This window comes from Hippocampus comes, unplaced genomic scaffold (genome assembly GCF_001891065.2).
Source record: "Hippocampus comes isolate QL1 unplaced genomic scaffold, H_comes_QL1_v1.1 scaffold125, whole genome shotgun sequence".
NCBI lineage: Eukaryota > Metazoa > Chordata > Actinopteri > Syngnathiformes > Syngnathidae > Hippocampus > Hippocampus comes.
Genome location: NW_017805453.1, coordinates 502,686 through 525,530, shown reverse-complemented (window position 1 = coordinate 525,530; position 22,845 = coordinate 502,686). Strand labels below are relative to the sequence as shown.

The 22,845-nt window shown below is 42.2% G+C and overlaps 2 protein-coding genes across 2 annotated transcripts in view; one reads left to right on the top strand and one right to left on the bottom strand.

Moving 5' to 3' along the window:
- The window catches only part of aadac (arylacetamide deacetylase), a 21,824-nt gene extending 8,555 nt beyond the window's left edge, over positions 1–13,269 (bottom strand). Inside the window, exon 1 of the mRNA XM_019874338.1 lies at positions 13,182–13,269. The gene's annotated coding sequence lies outside the window, so the exon portion shown is untranslated. The remainder of the gene's footprint in view (positions 1–13,181) is intronic.
- Positions 12,209–22,845, top strand: igsf10 (immunoglobulin superfamily, member 10). The gene is made up of 10 exons (XM_019874337.1): positions 12,209–12,377; positions 13,117–13,363; positions 14,173–14,302; positions 14,408–14,798; positions 15,287–16,048; positions 16,128–17,846; positions 17,934–19,136; positions 19,411–20,314; positions 20,560–20,926; positions 21,028–22,845. Exons 2-10 carry the CDS (start codon positions 13,140–13,142, stop codon positions 22,570–22,572), a joined length of 7,245 nt encoding a protein of 2,414 aa, XP_019729896.1. The 5' UTR covers positions 12,209–12,377; positions 13,117–13,139; the 3' UTR covers positions 22,573–22,845.

Below are 22,845 nucleotides of genomic sequence, written 5' to 3'. Positions count from 1 at the left end.
AAAAGACAAGGTGAAATCTATGATATGGAAATATCCTACGCATGTTTTTGATAGCGTTTTACAGTTTTTTTAAGGTCTTGAAAAACACAAACACATTATACATTGATGGCAAGAGATGGATTTAAAAAAAATGTGCAGCAATCTCTGTGTTTACAGTAAATAAGTCCTGTTTTAAACTACCAAACTTATCTCACAATATACATCAATAATCATGCCCAAAGATGTCCAGTCCAAAACGAACCTACAGTCATTGTTTTTTCCATGTCTTCAATAGCATGTTTAATGCAGATGACGTTCAATAAAAAAAATAAATTTAAAATAGTTTGTTCGGATAACGTGTATTTTTCAAACCAACAAACTTAACAGCAACCAATATACGTCAACAACCAAAGCTGTACATTACAAAATCAAGTATAACTGTCTCGTTGAAGTTTGAAAAGTAAAAATACACGGAATGACAATAATTTGACCAAAAAAACAAAAACCTATGCTGTGCTGATAACTTCATGCTACTGTATTCTTTCAAATTTACGCTCTCTCAAAGTAAATTGTGTGTTCCCATCTCGTGGTCAAGAGTGGAATTACAATCTAAATAGATAAGCGTTAGAATTGGTTAACTGGACAAAAACCATTGACCTAGAATCTAGAACTAAAATGGACGGGGATGACTCGGCAGTCGACGCATCCTCGGGGTTCAGCATCCAGGGATTTGCATATTCATGGTTTATTTTTCAGGGTTTTTTTTCCATTTACCTCTAAATATTAGTGTTTTTTGTCCCCCCTCCACCCATCTTTAGTTTCCCCATGTTTTCGTGGAAAATGTATTTTGAATGTGATTCATTGTTTTTGTTGTCTTTTTTTGGTCGAAGAATTTAATTTTGTTTTACGCCCCCCTGCATTCCAATGTGCATGTCAATTACATGCAAATTGTCACTATTTGCGGGCCGTGGAGGTCCCTATGCTCCGTAAACAGCGGCGGTTGATGTTACAAAAAAAAAAATACCCTTTATAAGTGATAAGCATGCACCAGAGCTAGAGCCCAAGCGACTAGGAAGAAATTGACACCTTACCTGATTGCAACACCCCCACCACCACCATCATCATCAGAGATCCAAATCATTCTTTTCAGTAAAAGTTGGTCTTTAGCAACTGTAATTCCTTATAGCTAACAGGAAGAGGCAACAAAAACAGGAAGTAGGAATCAACATTTCTCCTCAATCATTCACCTGGCAAAAGGCGATCATCTCTAAACTGACACGACGCCGGACAATAGTACTTAGATTCTGACAGGGCTTGTTTGAAATGACGCTTATGTCAATGTAAAATTATGGATGTACTTTGTTTCACCTACTCCAGCCTTAACCTGAGCCAATTTGGCAAAAAAAAAAAAAAAAAAAAGGCCAAAGAAAATACAGTTGGTGGTTGTAAGTTGGACAAACTAGATTTTACTGTTTTCGTTTTTTTTTTGGGAGGACCATCAGCATCCATGTAACTTTTTGTTTACTTATGGGTCATAATTTCCGAAATTAGCCAGTGAAATTGGCAAGTACGCATCCAACAGAGATGTGAAATGAACTTCAGCTTCCAACTGGATCACTGCTATTGGTAAAGCGCTGGAATAGTAAATGACTTTTCTGAATACAAAACTGTTCTTCAGACACTCTGGGAGTTCCCCCGACTCCTCAACCTCCGTCCTTCACTCCGGCGACCACCTCATTTGGTTGCTCAATCTTTCATCAAGCCCTTCACTCTTGCGTAAGTTCTGGCGAAGCGTGTCAAGGAGCGTGTGAGTGGATGTTTTCCGTGTTGAGCCCTGCTGCGCGATGCCGCGTCAACACCGAATACCCTGCTGGGGATGAAAGATAGAGTGTTCTTGCATTAATTAAAACGTGCACTTAGCTCATCTTTTACTCGCAATTTCACGAGTTAAACCTCCCTGGAGGCCATACGTGACATCTCGAGAATTACGAAAGCCACTGGCGAAGTCCCGCCTCAGCGGCAAGCATGTTTCAAACTTTTGAATTCGCAGAACTCCTGCAGAGGAGACGCTATAGCAGCATGTCAAGGAGGGGGGATTCTATTCCAAGTGGAAGGGTGCTGAGAACATTTTTTTGACGTGATAAGAAACAGTTGCAGTTGAAAACTTTGGCTCCCACGAAATTCCATCCATCCATCCATTTTCCGATCCGCTTTATCGTCACAAGGGTGGCGGGGGGTGCTGGAGCCTATCCCAGCTGTCTTCGGGCAGTTGGCGGGGGACACCCTGAACCGCTTGCCAGCCAATCGCAGGGCACACGGAGACGAACAACCATCCGCGCTCACACTCACACCTCGGGACAATTTTGAGTGTTCCATTAACCTGCCATGCATGTTTTTGGAATGTGGGAGGAAACCGGAGCACCCGGAGAAAAACCACACAGGCACGGCGAGAACATGCAAACTCCACACAGGGAGGCCGGAGCCGAACCCTGCACCGCTGCACTGTGAGGTCAACGCGCTAACCATTGAACCACCGGGCCAACCCCGTTTAAATCGTTTCTTTAATAAATGATATGTAGAAATACAAAGCAGAATAACGTTCTTGTAAAAATTAAGCTATTTGTTGTTGACAAATACCACCAAACTGGGGCAAGGTATCATTTTGAAATGACTTGTTTAGAACCACTCTTTTCCCCGGCAGTTCGTAGTCACTGAACATCAAACATTTAAGGAAATGATGGATTCAGTTAATGGAAACATCGAGGAATTTCTCGACTCCGCCAAAAACAAAACAAAAAAAAATGAACAGACTGATGAGTGACTGATAATTCAAAACGCGGGCCAAGCAACTGGATTTGATTTGAAGGCTTGAGACCGAAACAACCTGTCACTTTGATTCTCTCCTCATTCATCTCAAACTGCTTCAGACAACCAAGCGAATGAGAGAAGAGTGGTTCAGATTGCACAACTGTCCTTGGTTTTATGTCACGTGTTGTGTTTCTTATTTAACTTGATGTTAACTGTGTTTTAAAGCGCTTTGTTACAGCTGTAGCTGTTGTGAAAGCGCTATATAAATCAGGATGTATTGTATTATATTGTAATTAGCACTTACCATGCTGGTTGGCGATCCTTATCCACTCTTCTGACACCTGTCCAACCAAAATTGTGCATTCACGCTCCTCCACTCTCACCATCTTCCATGCCTCATTTCCGTGAAAAATAGCAGAAAAAGTGAAGGATACATCAGCATGCAATACTCAGTTTCAACAAGAATACCCCTGGCCTCACATTAGGCTAATAATTACATTTAGGTGTTTGAAAAATAACCATTTCAGAATAGATCTGCCGTCATTAGCCGTGTCCAAGTTCGTAGGTTGCGTCCTCCGACGACTCAAGCTCCTCCTCGTGTAGACTGCATAAACCATGGCCGACTGGCCAATTTGGACAGGCCTGGTGACTCTCACTTGACTGTCTTCTATACCACCTTAAGATGGCGGCAGTATGCTCGGCTGATAGAAAGTGTCGAAAAAGAGCCGAGCAAAGGAGGCTACGAAAGTGTGCTTGAAGCAGCCTTCGTTCAAGGCCCTTCTCCATGGAAAAAAAAGGCCAGATTCCAAGACTGCGTGAATTAGAACAACGGCATGCGGTCGAGGCGCACTGGAAGTTACATCACTTGGCCTTCAAATTTGGCCTTCGGAGGATGCAGCATCTGTTCTGCCCAAATGTGGACATTTCAGCTTAGCAAAGCACAACGTCTAACATGAGAAAGAACGTTGCGGTAATTGAGATTTTTCTATGGCTCTTTACTTTTTGGGCTGCACACATGCTAACAGTTTTAATGTCATGTGTAACCAAACTGTTAAATGTGGATCTTTGAGTGAATGCTGTAGGCCGGAGGTGTCAAATTCAACTCTCGGGGACTACAACTGGCCCGCTACATCTTTTTTTTTTTTTTTTATGGCCGGTAAAAGCAAATAATTTGCATCAACTTCCATGATTCTTGCTCAAATTTGTGCCAAACACTCAAATCATCACACAGCCAATATCTGGATAGTGCAAGCATTTTTCCTTGCCCCAAACAAACCGCTTTTTGCAGTATCTTGAAAAAACTATGATGCTTGAATTGTCATTTCAAAAGTTATTCATCAGTTTGTTGTGTAACTATAATACTATGATGAGGAGACAATACATTTATATGCGTTTCACAGTCATAACGGCTTACACACACGCACGCACGCACACACAGACTTCCATGGATGTCCTGCAACTTGGGTACCAGCTATATCATACAATAGCTATTAAAAACGTATACTTTATCAATTTACCAGGAGGCTTTTTCATGCAATCATTTTGGTGAAATCAAGAAAACGTTTCTTCTGTTAGACGCCATGCATGTATTGTTGTCGTTTTAAATAGAGGCCACTGAATCGGATATTTTTTTCTGTCAACAGAGGACCCACCCCAACAAGCTTAAAGAGCACAGTGACTTCATAGAATCGCACAGCAAGTAGAAGTTCTCCTTTGATGGTCCTTCTTGAAGAATGCAAAATAAATTGTTTCATTATTATTATTTTGTACATTAAAGACTGTATTTATTGTTTTAGTTACAGTTGGACAATGGCTGAATTTGTGCACCAATAATATATTCATTTTTAATTTTTAATTTTCATGAAAAAAAAGAAATCAACATCTAAAGTTACACACCAGTTACTCAGTACTTGAGTCGTTTTTGTTTGTTTTTTACCGAGTAAACGGTTCAGACAAGCAATTATTTGGAGTACTACTTTTGACATTTATTTGAGTCCTTTTATTTTAAAGTAACAGTCCTGTTACCTGGGTACAATTTTTCCAAATTTTCCATCCACCTCTCCTCCTGCTTTACAGTGTTCATGAGATGCGCGAGGATCCAACGATTTTAGAATTCAGTGTTTATTTATACCGCCAAGGGACAACACGAGAATGTCTAAATCATTGACGAGGTACAGTAGGGTGGACTGACATTCAACAAAAACATCACTTTGTCCGACGTTTGTCGTTTTATGGTAGCTTAGCTTGCTACAATATTCCGGTGGGTAGCTTCATGTAGCTAAGCTTCATTTAAAGTGGAATAAATTGGAGTTTAGCACACTTCATTTTCCAAGTACTGTAGCATATACCCAACACTGACAGAAGGATTACAAGAACAGGGACCGCAGTAGCAGCAGCAGCATGGACCTTAAGATGTATTTTTCTTTCAACAAGCTGCCTCATGATCATGGGACTGCTACTAAGAAACCGAAGGGGATTAGCGCTCTATCAGTCGACGGCTGCGCAACACTTGTGTGATCAGGAATGCTGGAGTCTTTCACCTCAATCCACATGAACTCTGATATCGGCAGATATTGATTCCACAAAGAAGAAGAAGCGTATCCACTTACACAGGGCAAATGAATTGTTCTTCTCCAACATAATATAATCGTGTCGAGATAGAATTAATCAAAGTCGAGCCTTTTCTCCTTAATGGGATTGTTTTTGTTCGATAAGAAATTCTTCAGATCAGTAGTGATTCGTGATTATTATTCGAATGTAGCAAAACCGTAAGTCATGAATGATGAATACATTGACTGATATAAAGCATAACTGTCATAAAAGCGACACTGTAATTCTCAATACTACTACTAATAATGATTAAAAAGAATTCTATTCATTCCCGCAAAAAGGCCGTCAGCAAAACATGTCAAAATTAAAACTTAATACAGCATTTGATTCAAAAGAAATGTTCATGATTTTGCTAAGAATTGCTGTGTAGCTTTGCGCCCAGCAGATGGCGCCATTACCAAACTCTGCGATGATTCAACTGTGTGCTGCGAATCTCTACAAAATAGCATCGTTCTTGGGAATCTAAATAGACTTGTACATGTCCATTTGAAAGTTTTCATTTTAAGACTGACATTTTCAGAAGCATCAAGGGAGTGCGCTCCACCATTAATGGCGCCATTATGAAACACAAATGTAGTCAAATTGGGTAAATGTGAATGGTTTGCTGTACAAGATGGGGAGGGAACGCATGAAACTTTCATTTTTCTTACCATCTACTCCAGCATACAGTATTTAGCGGTACAATGCTCAGTCGAGCCCTTCAGCCCTTCAGTGACATGCGAACATTAATAACTAACATAGGGGGACCTGATGTCAGTTAATTTAGGTGATCTGACAAATAAGAGTATGGCTGAAATAACATCTCTAGTTCCGGGGCTACCCCACGTGTATGATATGGTGCCGATGACAGTTACTGATGACAAACTGACAGGATTATAACACCATTATATAAAACCGGTGGGCCCTCTATATCCCATATGAGCGCTGATGAACTGCACAGGTTTCATTGGAACTGTCGGCATCCCGGTGACCACTCGGCAAGAATTTATTATGGCGGATATGAAGGTAGCAGAGAACAGCTTTGTGCTCATGGTGCAGGATCCCCAAGGCCAGCAGAAACATACTGCATGATGTCCAAGTGAAGGGAGCCCCTGGCTGTACAGTAATCTATGGAATGTCTATTGGCTATTGCCACACAGCACGGCAGGAAGTTCTGAGCATTAAGTTTTGCGCTTTTTGCTCATACATCAGAAAGCTCAATAAAACCAGACTGGTAATACAAAGCAGGAGAGTAACACAGGCGAAAGAGGCTAAGATAAATCAAGAGCGTATGAATAATCTGTGAGGGTAGTTTTTGCAAAGCGCGACAAAATGCAGCAGCAGATTGAAAATTGTAATGTTAAAGCCAACAGTACAAATTAATGCGGGTATTGTTGGTGTTTCACCTCAGCATAAACTATGTAAAAGAATGGCAATCATTGCTATTCATCACAGGGTCAAACCAGGCAGTGGAACTTTGTTATTGGTCTCGTCTGGAAGGCCCAATGCAACAGCATCGATGGCCGCTGTCACATTACAGGTTTCCAAAGGAAAGTGGATATACTGTATTGAAAGAAGGGACTGGCACTCATTGAATCAAACCAGTGACATGTGCACGGCTCATAAATATATTTACAACAAGGTTTAAATAAGTAAAGAAATGTTTCAACCACAGGTACATATGAAAGTGTAACTATGGTAAGTATTGTTGTAAAACTGTGTACAGGTATTGCATTTTTATCACTGTCTCGCTTGCTTGAAACTAGGAAATAGGCATGTGCACGGCTCCCAAAAGGGTAATCGAAAAGGGACTACAGGGCGGAACCAGGCTGTCTCCAGGTAGAACTAGTACAATGAAAAAGGTCCTCATGAGTCACGGGGTTTTAATTGATACATGTAAGATGTTCTGTCACGTGAGGAGCTTGATGTTGTTGCTTGATGTTGTTGCTTGAAAAGAGCGAAAGCCTACATTTGGTCGGCAATGCTAGTGATATCAATTTTCCTCACTGGAACAAAGATCTTCTCTTTAAAAACCTTGGAACAAAAAGAACAAATTCATTTATCAAAATTCTGGCCACTTTGGTTCACAATATTTCTGGCATGATGAGAGGTATTGCGGACAATCCGTCAAACAGGTGACAGCCATCTGGTTTCCGTGCACAGTGTGGAGGAGTAAAATAGACAATACTCCAAATGCCTCAAACCACTGGACTTCGTTTAGCAGCAGGCTGCAGAGCCCACGTAGTGGCGGTGAACATGACGTGGCTGTTGTAGAACCACCACGATTTACACACACTGACATGGATGACCCATTTATATATATATATAAGCAGGAAGGGGTCAATGCCAAAAGGGCCAGGTGTGAGTTTAGTGCGCCAATAATGTCTCAGAGTAAAAATAAGAGCAAATTCCGGTTTCTGTAGCCCTGCAGAAGTCTCTGAACTGATCAGTGGGTAAATGTAAAGGCTTCCTATGCGTAATGAATATTCATATCGACTGCAGCTTAGGTTGACTTTTTTGTCCAGATTCCTGATGAAATTTTAATACAATGAAAGGGTTTCTGGACATTATGAATTTATTGGATATTCTGTATGACGGCGGCCCAGTGGTCTAGTGGTTAGCGCGTAGACCTCTCAGTGCAGAGGGGTGCAGGGTTTGATTTCGGCTCCAGCCTTCCTGTGTGGAGTTTTCATGTTCTCCCCATGCCTGCGTGGGTTTTCTCCGGATATTCCGGTTTCCTCCCACATTCGAAAAAACATGCATGGCAGGTTAATGGAACATTCGAAATTGTCCCTAGGTGTGAATGTGAGCTCGGATGGTTGTTCGTGCGCTGCGATTGGCTGGCAACCGGTTCAGGGTGTCCCCCGCCTACTGCCCGAAGACGGCTGGGATGAGCTCCAGCACGCCCCGCCACCCTTGTGAGGATACAGCAAAATGCCAGATTAATGACAGGCAACAAAGATGAATTCATCAATTCTGCCATGTGGCATTCATCTGAGGGGGCTACAGAACATCTGAGCCTTTTTGCAACCTCCCTCTTTTTAAACAGCTTTTCGATGGGTTTGGGTCGAGAATGTAGAAAATTGAAATCAGCTACTGTGAGACTGACCACATGCAAAACAAGGGAAATTTAATGATTAGGACAGATTCCCACAAAAGTGGAAAAAGGCAGAGGATGTTGAGGGGGCTTCTCATGTAAGATGATATCCTTCTCCAACACTGGTGCCCCTTCATTTAAAGACTCAAGACTGCACCAAGTAGCGAGAAAAAACTCTGGAACTCACTTCCACCCAGTATTCGTAATATTGACTCACTTCCCACATTCAAAACCCACCTATTCAGACTTGCATATTCAACTTAAATCTATCTCTTCTTTTATTTATAATTTTATCTGTGGTTTTATTGTTTGCTCTTGGTTGTAAAGTGTCCTTGAGTGCTGTGAAAGGAGCTTACAAAAAAAATGTATTATTATTATTATTATTAAAAAATTTATACACTCATCTGCTGGAACATTCTACACGATCCAGTCCAAGGGCATCGATCCAGAATTCAGTGGTGTAGCACGAGCGACAATATTAATATTTTTGCTTACCTTCTTGTAAAGTATCAGATTCACCCCTCAGTGTGATGTCGCGCAATGCTACACCTCGACGGCGAGTTAAGTGAATGTGTCCACATGTACACCTAAAAGCCTACCAGCTTGGTGTGACTTTTTCTTCAGTCATCACTTTGGCCTTTAAACTGACTACACAAAGAGGCAAAGTGAACACTTACTTTCCTGCAATGAGTCACAATAAGCAAATATGGAAAAGTAACAGTCGGACCACATTTTGAGTATTGTTGTTCGAAGAACAACAGAGCTAGCTGGTCCTTTGCCCAACTTATTATTGAAGTCAAGAGGAATGAATGTCCTTGTCCAAAAAGGAAGTTGAACCAGAATCCGCAATGTGATCAGGAGACTAACAAACAAACATCACATCCGTGCTTCATAGTATTCCCCGATCCAACACACACCAATACACCAAAAAAGAAAAAAAAAAATTGCAAATCTATGCAATTCCCAATTCATCCTCCTTCCTCAGCCTTCCAAGCTTCTTATTGCTACCCAAGAATAGGCTTAACTTTTCATTTATAGACGCCACTGAGGCCAGAACATAATTAACATTGGCAAGGAGGAAAATCAGTTCTTTTAGCAGATTAAATTCACTTTGGCTCGAGGGGATAAACCCTGAGTCCTGTATAATTGAATTTATTCATACTTGTATCACAACCGACTGCAAAGGATGAGAACGGGGGGTGGGGGGGTGAGCGTGTTTGCATTAGCAGGTGAGAGCTCAAGTCAAAGTAAGAAGAGGAGAAGACGTTTGACCTGAAGCACTTAATGGGTTTCCGTACTGCCTTGAATCCAAAAGGAAGGAGGTGCTGAGAAGGGAAGACTGTCATCCAAATTACGCGGCATCCAGATGTTGGAACAAACAACAGTGGAGACACAAACATACGAGCCATCCAATCTTCCCAGTGATCTGAAGCAACAGATAAAAGATCCCCATTATCCCCTCATTCCATGCACATGAATCATCCATCCACCCGTTTATGAGAAGGCTATCTGATCTCCTTGCTTATTCCTTTGTGGTTCCAGTCTGACTGAAAGTTCATCCCGTCCATAAATAGAATTCTTGTGTGCCTTTCAACCAAAGAAAAGAGCCCCTGGTCCAGAATGCAGAGGCTAAGGTGCCTGAGCAGGTCTGTCCAAAGTTGAGTTCAATTTGCTTCACTTATTGATATTCAAAAGTGAGGATGCGGAACGTATTCAAGTATTCGTGGCGAGGCAAAACATACATGGTTATTGTGAAACAATGAAACCCTGATGTGTCCTCTTTCGCGGATCGAGATTACAACTGAGTGACTCAGGTATGCCGGTACACAAGCAAGCCACACGTCGAAAGCATGTTAAACATTCAGAGGAGTTTCCTTGAGTCAAGCTGTTGGAACGATTTTGAAAATGACACAGCTGATGTTTAAAACGCATGAAGACGCTCATCTTGAGTACTATCATTTAAGTTAAGGATGAGAGCAAGGTTATGATTAGTGCGTACTCACTGTGGCATCGAATTCAACTATGATACTTGGGAACAAAGTTCCCTTAACTGCTAGCAAAGATTGTGAGTCCGGGCAGACATATTAAGATTCTCAAAATGGTGGCTGTGGTGAGTAATCCATGAGTTAAAAAAAAAAAAAAAAAAAAAATCAATGCTTTGACTCAGCACCTTTTCGCTATGTACCGTAACTAATGAAGTCTGGCATCGTGATCTTCGACGATGCCACCAGAGAAGAAAAACTCCACACTTATATATACCTGCCTAAGTATTCTGCTAGCAAGTCCGAAAACCACATCGCAGCCCCAACTGGCTTGGAGGGTAGGCACTGGGCTTGACAGCTCTTCTCTTGCTCTGATGTACCCATCACTCCAGAAAAAAAGCTCAGTCCGGACTCATTGGACCACATGACCACTTTATAAAGCCATGAACGTTACTGATAAATTGTTTCTTGAGGGGGCGGCCCGGTAGTCGAGTGGTTAGCACGTCGACTTCACAGTGCAGAGGTACTGGGTTCACTTTCAGCTCCGGCCTTCCTATGTGGAGTTTGCATGTTCTCCCCGCGATTGCGTGGGTTTTCTCCGGGTACTCCGGTTTCCTCCCACATTCCAAAAATATGCATGGCAGGCTGATTGAACACTCAAAAATTGTCCCGAGGTGTGAGTGTGAGCGCGGATGGTTGTTCGTCTCCGTGTGCCCTGCGATTGGCTGGCAACTGGTTCAGGGTGTCCCTCGCCTACTGCCCGAAGACAGCTGGGATAGGCTCCGGCAACCCCCACGACCCTTGTGAGGATAAGCGGTTTGGAAAATGAATGAATGAATTTTTCTTGAGGACACATTTGCCAATCTGAGCATCCCCCCCCCCACCCCCGGGCTTAAATTGCATCAATAATTTACCTTTTTTGAAACAAAGTAACAAGTAACCCGCGATGTACCTATATTTTGAAATATGAATGGTATTTTTCCTTTGGATGGTTTTGTTTTATCTTTAATCTATTTTTTTCTTATTTTGAATAGTTATACTATATATCAACATCAGCTGATGTGAAATGTGATAAAACTTTCAGCTGTATCAGCAGCACTATTCTCCAACTTTAACAAAATTTATTTTGAACAAAAACTAAAATTCCCAGGGTGAGTAAGTTTCTTTTTTCTGAGTGTAAGTTCTCTTTTGCAGAGTAACTTTTTTCTGACTATTGTCAGAAATACACGAAAGTTCTTTCTATAAAATGATCCGACATTGGCTTGATGGAAACTCTGTCTCAAAAGGACGAGTGTTATCGGTTCCTTGGTATCGGTGACGATACCAAGTGTTGAGATTCATTACAACCTTTATGTCAACGTCATACTTGAGATACTGTATTTATTATGTGATATTTTATAAGACAGAAGAAGGGAGGCACCTGCCGATACTATTTTGTCATTAAAAAAAGCAAAGCAAAAATTAAGACAAAATATTAATACACACAAGAGCTGAATGAAAGAAAAGGTCACTTTAAACAAATTAATTTTAAACTTTTGTTTTCTTCTCAGAGTCCTCCCTTGAAATATAAACAGATAAGTGAAATACGATGATCTTGGCGGCGATGAGCAGCTCCACTATTTTGGCTAGGTTTAGCACTCCCAACAGATGTGTGCTTTTTCCAGCAGGCCTTATATTTCACAGCTACTCCAGGATTACATTCGGGCAGGTTGCAAAGAGGAGGGAAGGCAAGGGGGAGTGCGGGGGGCTGAGAAGACCAAAAAGAAGTTTCGGCTTGAAGCGCTCCTTTAGACATGCTCTCCACATGCAGCGGGCCGTTCTGTGGATTCTATCTGGAGGCTTATTGGGACTGAGAGTGGACCACTTTATTCTACTGGATCTCTAATTTGTTTTGAACCGTGGCAACAGAGATATTTGTACAGGTGAGGGTGAAATAACATTATTCTTGTCTGCATTTCCATCAGAGCGCTGTTTTCATGTACAAGAGCATACTAATGAAAAGAAAATTTCAGGGCAGAACATATTAGAACGTGTGCCTTTTTTGTCATATAGCAAGGTGTGCACCATTTTTACATTGAAGACTTGCAGTGCATGCATTTCATTATTCAACCACGGCAGCAAGTCATATTTACAAAGTTAAACTTTTTTTTCAATGAGTCAACAAAACAAGAGCAATTTATACAGCTTGATATGAAAATAAGTGTATTAGAAATGGCCATTCTTAGTTAAGATTTTTGCAAATTTGCCAAATTAAAAGTAGGTAACTCAAAAGGTTGATTTGTCCAACTGTAGATTTTATTTGATCACATTTCGTTTAATTTTAAATTCATATGCTTCCGTTTCATTCTGGCAATTGAAAGTAGCTACTCAACTGTTGCTGTTTGACTACAGCTTCACTTAGTCTTTAAAACTTACACATCAACCCCCCCCCCCCCACAAGAAACCCACACATTAGTTTTTTTGTTTTTTTTTACAATAAGCCTGAATAATTTTCAATGCAGCTGTACAGCTTTTTGGGTTTTTTTTTGATTGGCCTACATTTACTCCATTTTCTGTCTGAATTTCACAAACAGCTCAAAACTTTTACATCAATTTCACTGCTCTTTGGAAAGAATTAGTCAACTCTGTTATCCTGACCACAGTGTGCTTTCCTGTCTCTAGGTGGGTTGTAATTTACGAGCCAAATGAGTTTTCCGTGCACAATGACCGCTTGCAGAGGCTCTTACCTGCGGAGGTGTTTGCTCTCCCTGGGCTTTCTGTTATTGCTCTTGGCCGCTGTGTCCCCCGTTTGGGGCGACTGTCCCAACTCGTGCGTGTGCTCCGTGCCCGCGGAAGTGCACTGCACCTTTCGCTACCTGAACGTGGTGCCTGCCCACATCCAGCCAGCTGTGGAACGAATTAACCTTGGGTGAGATTCCACTTTTCTCTGTAATCTTTAGCAGACTGAATCGTTGGTAATTATATCAATAAAATGCTTCTAAACATGCTTAATTTTTTGAGGGACATGCCTGTGCTTTAGTTCACCTAAACGATGCACCTGGAGGTACAAGATAACTTTGTCTGTGCGTCCCAATTTGCTGACGTCACAACAAGATAGCTTTGAAGACTCAAACGGCCTTTTAAACCTGTGGGTACTCTTTAATTAAATGCATTTTGTTTAGTGTCATGGCACAATTTGACCTATGCCTTCTCATTGTCTCCTTTGAGGAACAGATAAGAGGTGTACTCACCCGTGTCTCATCTCATTTGCTAATGAGCTACCTACTTCCCCTTCTTCTTCTGGTAGAATTTTATGGTGGGTGGCTAACAAATGTGCTTGACTGCCACCTACTGGTACAAAGTATGAACCAACCAAGAAAACTAAACTGCTGTACAAAAACAACAAACAAACAAAACTAAAGAAAACCTCAACTTAAGTCCTCTTCTAATTAACCCCCACCAGTGCAGCTATTCCATTGTAATATCCTCCACCAAATGAGATCAATGTAAGTAAGGCTCGACTAAACCTGAGTCTATTCAACCAACTGAAAGTACCCGTGTCAGCACCCGTGTCCCTGTGTGGAAGCCCTTTTAAGGAAATTATACACCTGTTAACCTTTAGTATGGTTCATTTTTCAGTCCAAACCAAAAGGGCCATTCCACATCTCCTAGTTTCTTTCATACAAATAATAACATTTAATGACATTGCCCCCATTGAACATCATATTCCATTTGCAGGTACAACAGTATAACCATCTTGCGAGAGAATGCTCTTTCGGGTCTGAAGAAATTGGAAATACTGATGCTGCACAGCAATCTTATTCACAGCATCGAGGACAGAGCATTTCAGGATCTACGATCATTACAGGTGAAAACCCTCAAAATGAGTAACCAAAACGAGAATAGGTGCGTCTTGCCCAGAATAGAAAATGTATATATCAATGACTCTAATGTGTTGATTGTATTCTCTAAGGTCCTCAAGATGTCCTATAACAAAGTCAAGGAGCTCAACAAACAGACATTCAAAGGCATGGAAAGTCTGCAGCGACTCCACATGGACCACAACTACATTGACTTCATCAACCCAGAGGCTTTCTACGGCCTAACTAATCTACAGTTGGTCCATCTGGAGGGAAACCACTTGCAACAGCTCCACCCAGACACATTTATTACCCTGAGACACAGCCAAGTGTTCAAGTTGTCCTCATTGAGGACCATCCACCTGTCTGACAATCTCCTCACTACCCTGCCTGCAGAGGTTTTCTCTGGGTGCAGCCAACTGGAGAACCTCTTTCTCCATGGCAACCGATGGGCATGTGATTGTCGTATGAACTGGTTCCCACTATGGACGCAGAAGCATACTGGTGAGTAGAATAGCCTGTGTGATGCATTTTTTCTAGTTAGGGATATTTGGCTCACGGCTGAAATTTCAGGATGAATTGCAAAGTAAATATATAATTTTTACAGGTGAACTTAAACTGACCGTCTCTCAACTTTTGTCGAGCTGATGAATGTTTCAGTAATTTTTGCTCTACTTGCTGTTCTCGAACAAGGAGCTGAAACGTTAAAGTCCCAACAAGTGTTTCCCATTCTAAATAGATTTGGTATTTAAACAGGTCAACAATGCTATTGATATTTTGACATTATGAAAGCAAGATGACACCTATCAATTGATCAACAGTGTACTTCAGTGTACTATGTTCTCTGACAGAAGTGGCCAATAAGCTTGTCACAAACGGTCATCAGCAATTCGTAACCGAGATACAGAGAGACTGTAAGAGTCAAAGAAAGGTAAAGGTATGCGTCAGTCATTCTCTACAACAGGCTAACAATTGTATTTGAATGATTCCAGGGGTGCTAAAATGTAAGCGGGACAGAAGATATCCTCGAGGCCAACTGTGTCCCATTTGTGAAAATCCAACCCTTTACCAGAAGAGCCGCCTCTCCCTTCTTCCTCGTGATGCCTTCACTTGTACCAAACCTTGGATCCAGCCCCATCTAAAGCAGAAAAACATCAGCTTGGATGAAGGGGACTTCACTCCAGTTTCCCCAAGCGACTTTATTGCCCCACTAGGCTCCATTCAAATGAACTTTACAGATCAGTTTCACAATGATGCCAGCCTGTCATGCACTGTCCAGAGGCCATCTAATTTTGAAAACCTCTCACTTACCATGGAAGAGGAGGGGGGTGACGATATCACTGAACTAATTTCTACCATAACTACATATTTGGTATGCAACGTTGACAATGAACATATCCAACATTTGTGGCAAATCCTGGCAGCCTACAGTGAGTTTCCCATGACCCTTGAGAGGGGTTTGTTGTTGACTAAAAGTCCCGAAATGGTGTACCGATATAATCAAAAGAAAACGGGTGAGGATGAACTACACACAAATATTGATGCTGAAATCAAAGCCGTTCCTGCTTGGCTGATGCAAGGTGAGGTTCAATTGCAGCTTGACCGTACTACAACTACTTTCTCTACTCTGCATATCAAGTACCGGTCTGTTGTCAAGCTACGGGTGGAGAACACCGTCCCAAAGAAAGACCACTATTCCTGGACCATGATAAAGAAAGACAATGAAACCAAAACTGAGCAAACTATAATAACAGGTGAGTGTTGGATTGCTTTCATTGCATAACACATATTTGTAAAATTGATTACAACGTTTACATTTTTTTTTTTGTGCAGGTGGGGTGGTTCAGTTGATCTGTCAAGTCCGAGGAGAACCAAAGCCTTTGTTGGAGTGGATTTTACCAGATGGTATCAAGGTGCGAGCCCCTTACGTCAGCGAGGACAATAGGATCATAATCACCGCTGAAGGAAAGCTCACTCTGCGGGGTGCAGACGCCTCGGACACGGGCCTCTACCGCTGCATTGCCACCAACTACTTGGATGCTGACATTCTGGTTTTTCGAGTGACAGTCTTGTCTCCTGATGTGGAGGAGGCAGGTGTCAACGGTGTCCATGTATCCCAGAAACTGGGGGAACATGTTCTTTTTGATTGCAGCAGTTTAGGAAGTCCAAAGCCCTCAATACAATGGATACTCCCAGACTACTCAATACTGGACGGGTCCGAAGGAAAAAAGAAGGTGTATGAGAATGGCACCCTATTGATTGAGGACTTTACAAGGAGGGACCAAGGATTTTATAGATGTTTGGCAGCTAATCACTTGGGAGTTGACCTCCTGGTTTCTCAGCTGACAGCAAGGGAAAGCTCTAAGGTCTTCAAAGAATTTGATCAGACCGGATCAGGCATGGAGATGGAGAGCCAGGTCGACCCAACTTTAACTGACAACACAAGCACGGTCAGCGACATCCCATCTTACAAACCATCTGATGGATATACTCAAGAAGCTAAAACCTTTGTTTCTGATCGACGTCATCCCAGACTGAGGTCACGGGGAAAAGGTATTTCAGAGGGTCAAATAGGACAAAGGAGGTTTTCAGCCAGCAAAAGACGTGGATTTGGCAATAGGGTCTTTGATACAACAATTAGGAAAGTTGATCCAAAGAAATTTGCTGAATTTATGAAGAAAGCTCAAGATGGAGCAAAAGAAACCACAAAAGAAAGAAAGAGAGTAAAAGACTCAAAGACTGTTTTGTCAAACAATAATGAAATTGGCTCTGGTGAGGTACCTGATGATCTAATTTTACTTGCTACAGTTTTGCCCACTACAGATAACTCTCAAAAAGGTAGCGTATTTGAAATGGAAAACATGGACACAATAGAAGTCACAAAAAAGAGCAATGACGTCACTTTCAGTCAAGAAAGAGCAAAACTGACAACAGATTATATGACAATTCAAGAGAACATATACACAAACACCCCAGTTAAGAGTGAGAGAGAAGGTGTCACAGTTTATAACCTGATTTCACCCAACTCAAGCGTCTTTGGTTTTGATGAAACTACAGAGCTTCATTCCCTCAAAAGAATTACCAAACTCGAAACTGTTACAGATTATTCACAAGAAACTCAGCTCCAGTCCTCTGGAGAACATCCTTCAGAACCAGAAACGTCCACTGAGGTGTTCTCATTCACCATTGATCCGAATGTTACTCCAATGAGGGATGGCACAGACCCGGTGGAGCTTTTTGTCCACTCAGATCCAGAAAGCCAATCCACAATCACAGCTGTCACCACCACACAGAGGAGGGAAGATGAAATAACCTTTCATACCACCCAAACAATAAAATCCCCACCTTTAGGATCCACCATCATCTCCAAGCAGCAAATCCATATCATCCCACACAAGAAGAGTCGAGGAGGTGGGCGCAGAAGAATGTTCCACGGTCGCAGAAGAATCATTAAACCCAACAGAATTAGTGACATACAATCCATTATCAATAAACTCATACAGCCATCTGAGCGGAATACTACAGTACCATACAGTATTGAAGTGAGAACAGGTAAGCATTTTTTTAAACTTCAGAAGTACTGTGTTGTAACACTGACAAAACAAGTGATGTATTTTTGTTTTTTCCACCCCACCACAGATATGGAACTATCCACTCCCACTACACAATTTGGGGCAAGAGTCAAAGCTGGCAACAAAAAGATACATGGAAAAAAGCCAATCCCCACCGAAACATTGACCGTACCTCAGACTTCAGCTGTAACCCGAACTACTTTGCCCACCATCACTACACACTTACCAACAGAATCTGAGGCTCCATTTCCAACCAGGACAACAGAAATAAAAGTCAGTTTGTTTGATGACGACTATGAAGATTTGTTCTCTGCAGATTTTGATCTGTCAACTCTGAAGGCCACTGCTCAGCCTCTAACGACAATGAGCCCAACTTATTACTCAAAGTCCTTCACCACTGCTAAAGTACCACTGCATAGACAAACTGTTGCCTCCCCGCCTACCACCAAACCACCCCCAGGAGAAAATCCTGAGAGAGAATTTTCATATGGGTCTGGTAGACTTCCAGATGATTTTCCTACAACCAGGCCAAGATCTGGTGGAAAAAGAGGGCGCCAAGGACGGAGAAGACCATTTAAGGGACACAGACCATCAAAGAAACTGAAAAATACACAATCGTATGCCATAGGCACGGCTAATACATTTGACAACAAGAAAACAACCATGGCAAACACTATCCAGACAACTTTATTGCCCCATAAGAGTGCCTCCAAACCTCCAATGTATACACCATCAAGGGAAATCGACAGAAGCGCAGGAATATCAGAGCAGCAGACTTATGCTTCCAAAGAAGTCGACTGGGACATTTCTTATACTACAAGAACACCTTTTATCCGCTCAAACACAATGCCTACATTTGAGAAAGCTTACGCGACAACTCAAAACAGAATCCACAATAATGTCAGATCGCCGACACTGACGCTGAATGGTCACACAACAGCTACAAGAAGACCCAGACCTACGGTGGAAACCAGTGCCAAAGAGGACACAGAGAAAGCTGTTTCTTTTGGGACAATGACCATATATACAGGAGAACAGGACTACATCTATACATACAACAGAAACAATGTAAAAAATGTCCTTGCCACAACCATCCCTAATGTTGCCAGCACTCAACCAACTACTATGCTCATGACCAGAAAACCTAAAATACTTGGTGGCAATGCAGCTAGTTTTACGGTTTTGACAGACTCAGATGCCTTTTTACCATGTGAAGCTGTTGGAGACCCACTGCCAGTCATATCCTGGAAACGCTTCTCCACAAGCACAGGTAATAAAAGGGATAGACAGGTATTGTATGTTGGAAGATGTTTATAATTGTCACCGTGGCATTTTTTAGCATCTTGGCATCATAGTAAATCAGAAGTTACAAAACGATTGCAGACTCTATAAGTTGATAAAGTGACCGAAAGAAACTGGTAACTTGTCAATTTAAAGAGTCTGTACATTTGCAAGGAGCCACAACTGTCACAGTTATTGCGTTGGTGGTTGGTGTGTTGTTTGAAAGAGGAATGTTTCTTAAGTTGTTTCTTTCTCCCATCCAGGAAACACAGTTACCATCAAGGGGAGAATGGGCAAGTTCGAGTTGTTGCGCAATGGCACATTGTCAATACAGAATGCCACTACGAAGGACCGAGGCCAGTATATCTGTATTGCTGAGAATAATCATGGCTCAGATAAACTGATTGTCACTCTCTCCGTGGTAGCTTACCCTTCACGTATATTAGAGCCCAAAATGAGAGAGATAAAGTCTCATGCAGGAAATACAGTGGAGATTCAATGCAAGGCAGATGGTCGGCCCATGCCGACGATATCCTGGATTCTGGCAAACCGCACCCAAGTCAGAGAGCACAACACACCAAATGGAAAGGTGTCGGTGACAGCTGGTGGGACTCTGATCATCACACAGGTGTCTGTTTTTGACAGAGGTTATTACAAATGCATTGCCAGTAACCTAGCTGGAGCTGATACTGCTACGGTCCGCCTGCACGTGGTTGCTGCTCCACCAGGTATCTTAGAGGAGAAAAGGCAGCAGGTGAAGACTTTTTCAAAACAAAACCTATGGCTGCCCTGCACAGGTCAAGGTAACCCTCAGCCCAAGATTCACTGGGTGCTGCACGACGGCGTGTTGGTCAATTCGCAAAGATTTGCCTGGGACAAAAGGATATCTGTTTATGATAATGGAACCCTCCTTATCAAGGATCTGGCTCCAATTGACAACGGCAAATATGAATGTATTGCCACCAGCTCCACGGGCTCAGAGAGAAGGGTGGTGACTTTGACCGTTGAGAGAAGAGAATCCGCACCAAAAATCGTGGTGACATCACAGCATGTAACTGAGTTGTATTTTGGGGATCAGATCAGCCTAAACTGCTCAGCAAATGGAGAGCCTGAACCCAGGATTATGTGGAGGTTGCCATCCAATGCAGTGGTAGACCAATCACATAGGTAAGATTCCGCCACCAATCTCAGTAACATACAGAATATTATTGACTGCATACTCAATTGTTTGAACTTGATTTAGTCTCGATCACAGGAATTTTGTCTGCTTTCTCTTGGTTTTTAGTGCAGTAAAACTAATACATGCAAAAAATGTTTATAACATGCAATCAGGGAAGTAGGAAACGCAAGTAAATGATGGGATTGTTTACAACTGCTTTTCCTTCCTCTCTAATTCCACTTTCTTTTCTTAGGATGGGCAGCAGATTCCAGGTTTTGAAAAATGGTACTCTGATCATCAATTCTGCAATTGATAAAGATGCAGGAGACTATCTCTGTATGGCTCAAAGCATATCTGGTGATGATGTTCAACTCATGAAGGTCAAGGTATCAATGAAGCCAGCAAAGATAGAGCACAAGCCACATGGCAAGAAGAAGGTTCTGTATGGTAATGACTTCAAAGTCGATTGTAAAGCCTCGGGGGCTCCAAAGCCAGAGATCTCCTGGGGCCTTCCAGATGGAACTGTTGTTAACAGTGCTCTGCAGGCTGATTCCTTTAATGGAGGAAGGAGAATACGTCGCTATACTCTGTTTGACAATGGAACGCTTTATGTCAATCAAGTGAGTGAACTACAGAGTACCATTATGGTCAAACTGCATGATTTATTGAAAAAAAAAAAAATCAGTCGTAACGGCTTACATCTATGTACGTTTTTGTCCAGGTTGGGATGTCAGAGGAAGGAGACTACACTTGTATTGCTGAAAACCAAGTGGGAAAAGATGAAATGCACGTACATATCACTGTCGTGACTGCTGCTCCCAAGATACGCCAAAAGAGTGAGACTTATGCCAGACTGAAACCCGGAGGTAACATTCGCTTTGACTGCGAAGCAGTTGGTGAACCCAAACCTAGGATCCTGTGGATGTTGCCTACCAATGATGTCATAGCAGCATCAAATGAACGCTACTTGTTGCACGTAAATGGCTCTTTGGATATAAGGAATGCAAAACCAATCGATGGCGGAGAGTATGTTTGTGTAGCTCGCAACCCAGGTGGCGAAAACAGAAGAGTCTACAAACTTGAAATTGGTGGTAACCCACCTGTGATCAACGGCTACCATCAGAACAGGACTGTATTAAAAGATTTCTCGACAAAATATTCTAGGAAACTCATAGACTGTAAAGCTGAAGGCAATCCAACTCCAACTATCACCTGGATAATGCCAGATAACATCTTTTTGAAGGCGCCGTACTTCGGTGGTAGGATTAATGTCCATCATAATGGGACTTTAGAAATTCGTAACGTACGTCCTACTGATACCGGAGAATTCATTTGCATGGCGACAAATGATGGCGGAGAATCCGTATTAGTGGTAGAACTCGAGGTTACCAACATGCTCCGAAGACCCATTTTTAGAAACCCTTTCAATGAACGGATTGTCTCTCCTTTGGGGAAAACCATTGTTCTGAACTGCTCTTCTGATGGACACCCAAAGCCAGATATCACATGGATTCTACCTGATGGAGCACGGCTTAGCAGTGGGCGAAACACCCACAGACGGGTGGATAACGATGGGTCTTTAGTCATCTTTAACGCTCGTATTGAGGATGCTGGGAAATATCGCTGTGGTGCCAAAAACATCATGGGCTATATTGAAAAGCTCATCGTTTTGGATGTGGGGCAAAAGCCTTACATCCTCACGAGACCGAGGGGCATGATACGCAGTATGTTCGGCGATCCTCTGTTCCTTCACTGTCTATCTGATGGAAGTCCAAAACCCAGGATCTACTGGACCCTCCCTGGAGGCCACACACTTACCCAGCCTCAAGTCCTGGGCCGCTACAATTTGCTAGAGAATGGTACCCTAGTTGTTCAGGGGACTACTCTATATGACCGAGGGAACTATGTCTGCAGAGCTCGGAATGATGCTGGCGAAGCTGCGCTAACAGTCCCTGTTGTTATCATTGCCTATCCTCCACGCATCACTACAATGCCACCTCCTACCTTGAGTTTAATGGCAGGAACCCCCATTAAGCTCAATTGCGCTGCCATTGGTGTACCCAAACCGGAGATTACCTGGGAGCTGCCTGATCATTCCATTCTGTCAGTGGCACAACAAGGGAGGCGATTGGGAAGTGAAATGCTTCACCCCCAAGGTACGCTTGTAGTCCAGAGGCTTTCAGCCTTTGACTCGGGCACATACAAGTGTGTAGCCAAGAACCAACTGGGTTCAGACCTCAAGGCTGTTTATGTGCATGTACTCTAAAGGTCATGGCAGAAGGAAACAGATTTCAACAAAGATTTTGATCTGTAGGATAAAGGATCCATCTGTATGCGAATTCAAGAGAATGTCACCTTGGACTTTGTTAGTGAAGAATCTCTGACACTATCAAAATGAGGAAAGGACTGAAGAAACAAAAGAAATTGAATGGAATCAGAAACGAAAACTAACTTCAAAAAACATCTGCTGAGACAGCTATTTGTTTTTGTGACTTGAGAAATGAATGTCTGGAAAATCATAGCTGAGACTCATTCATGT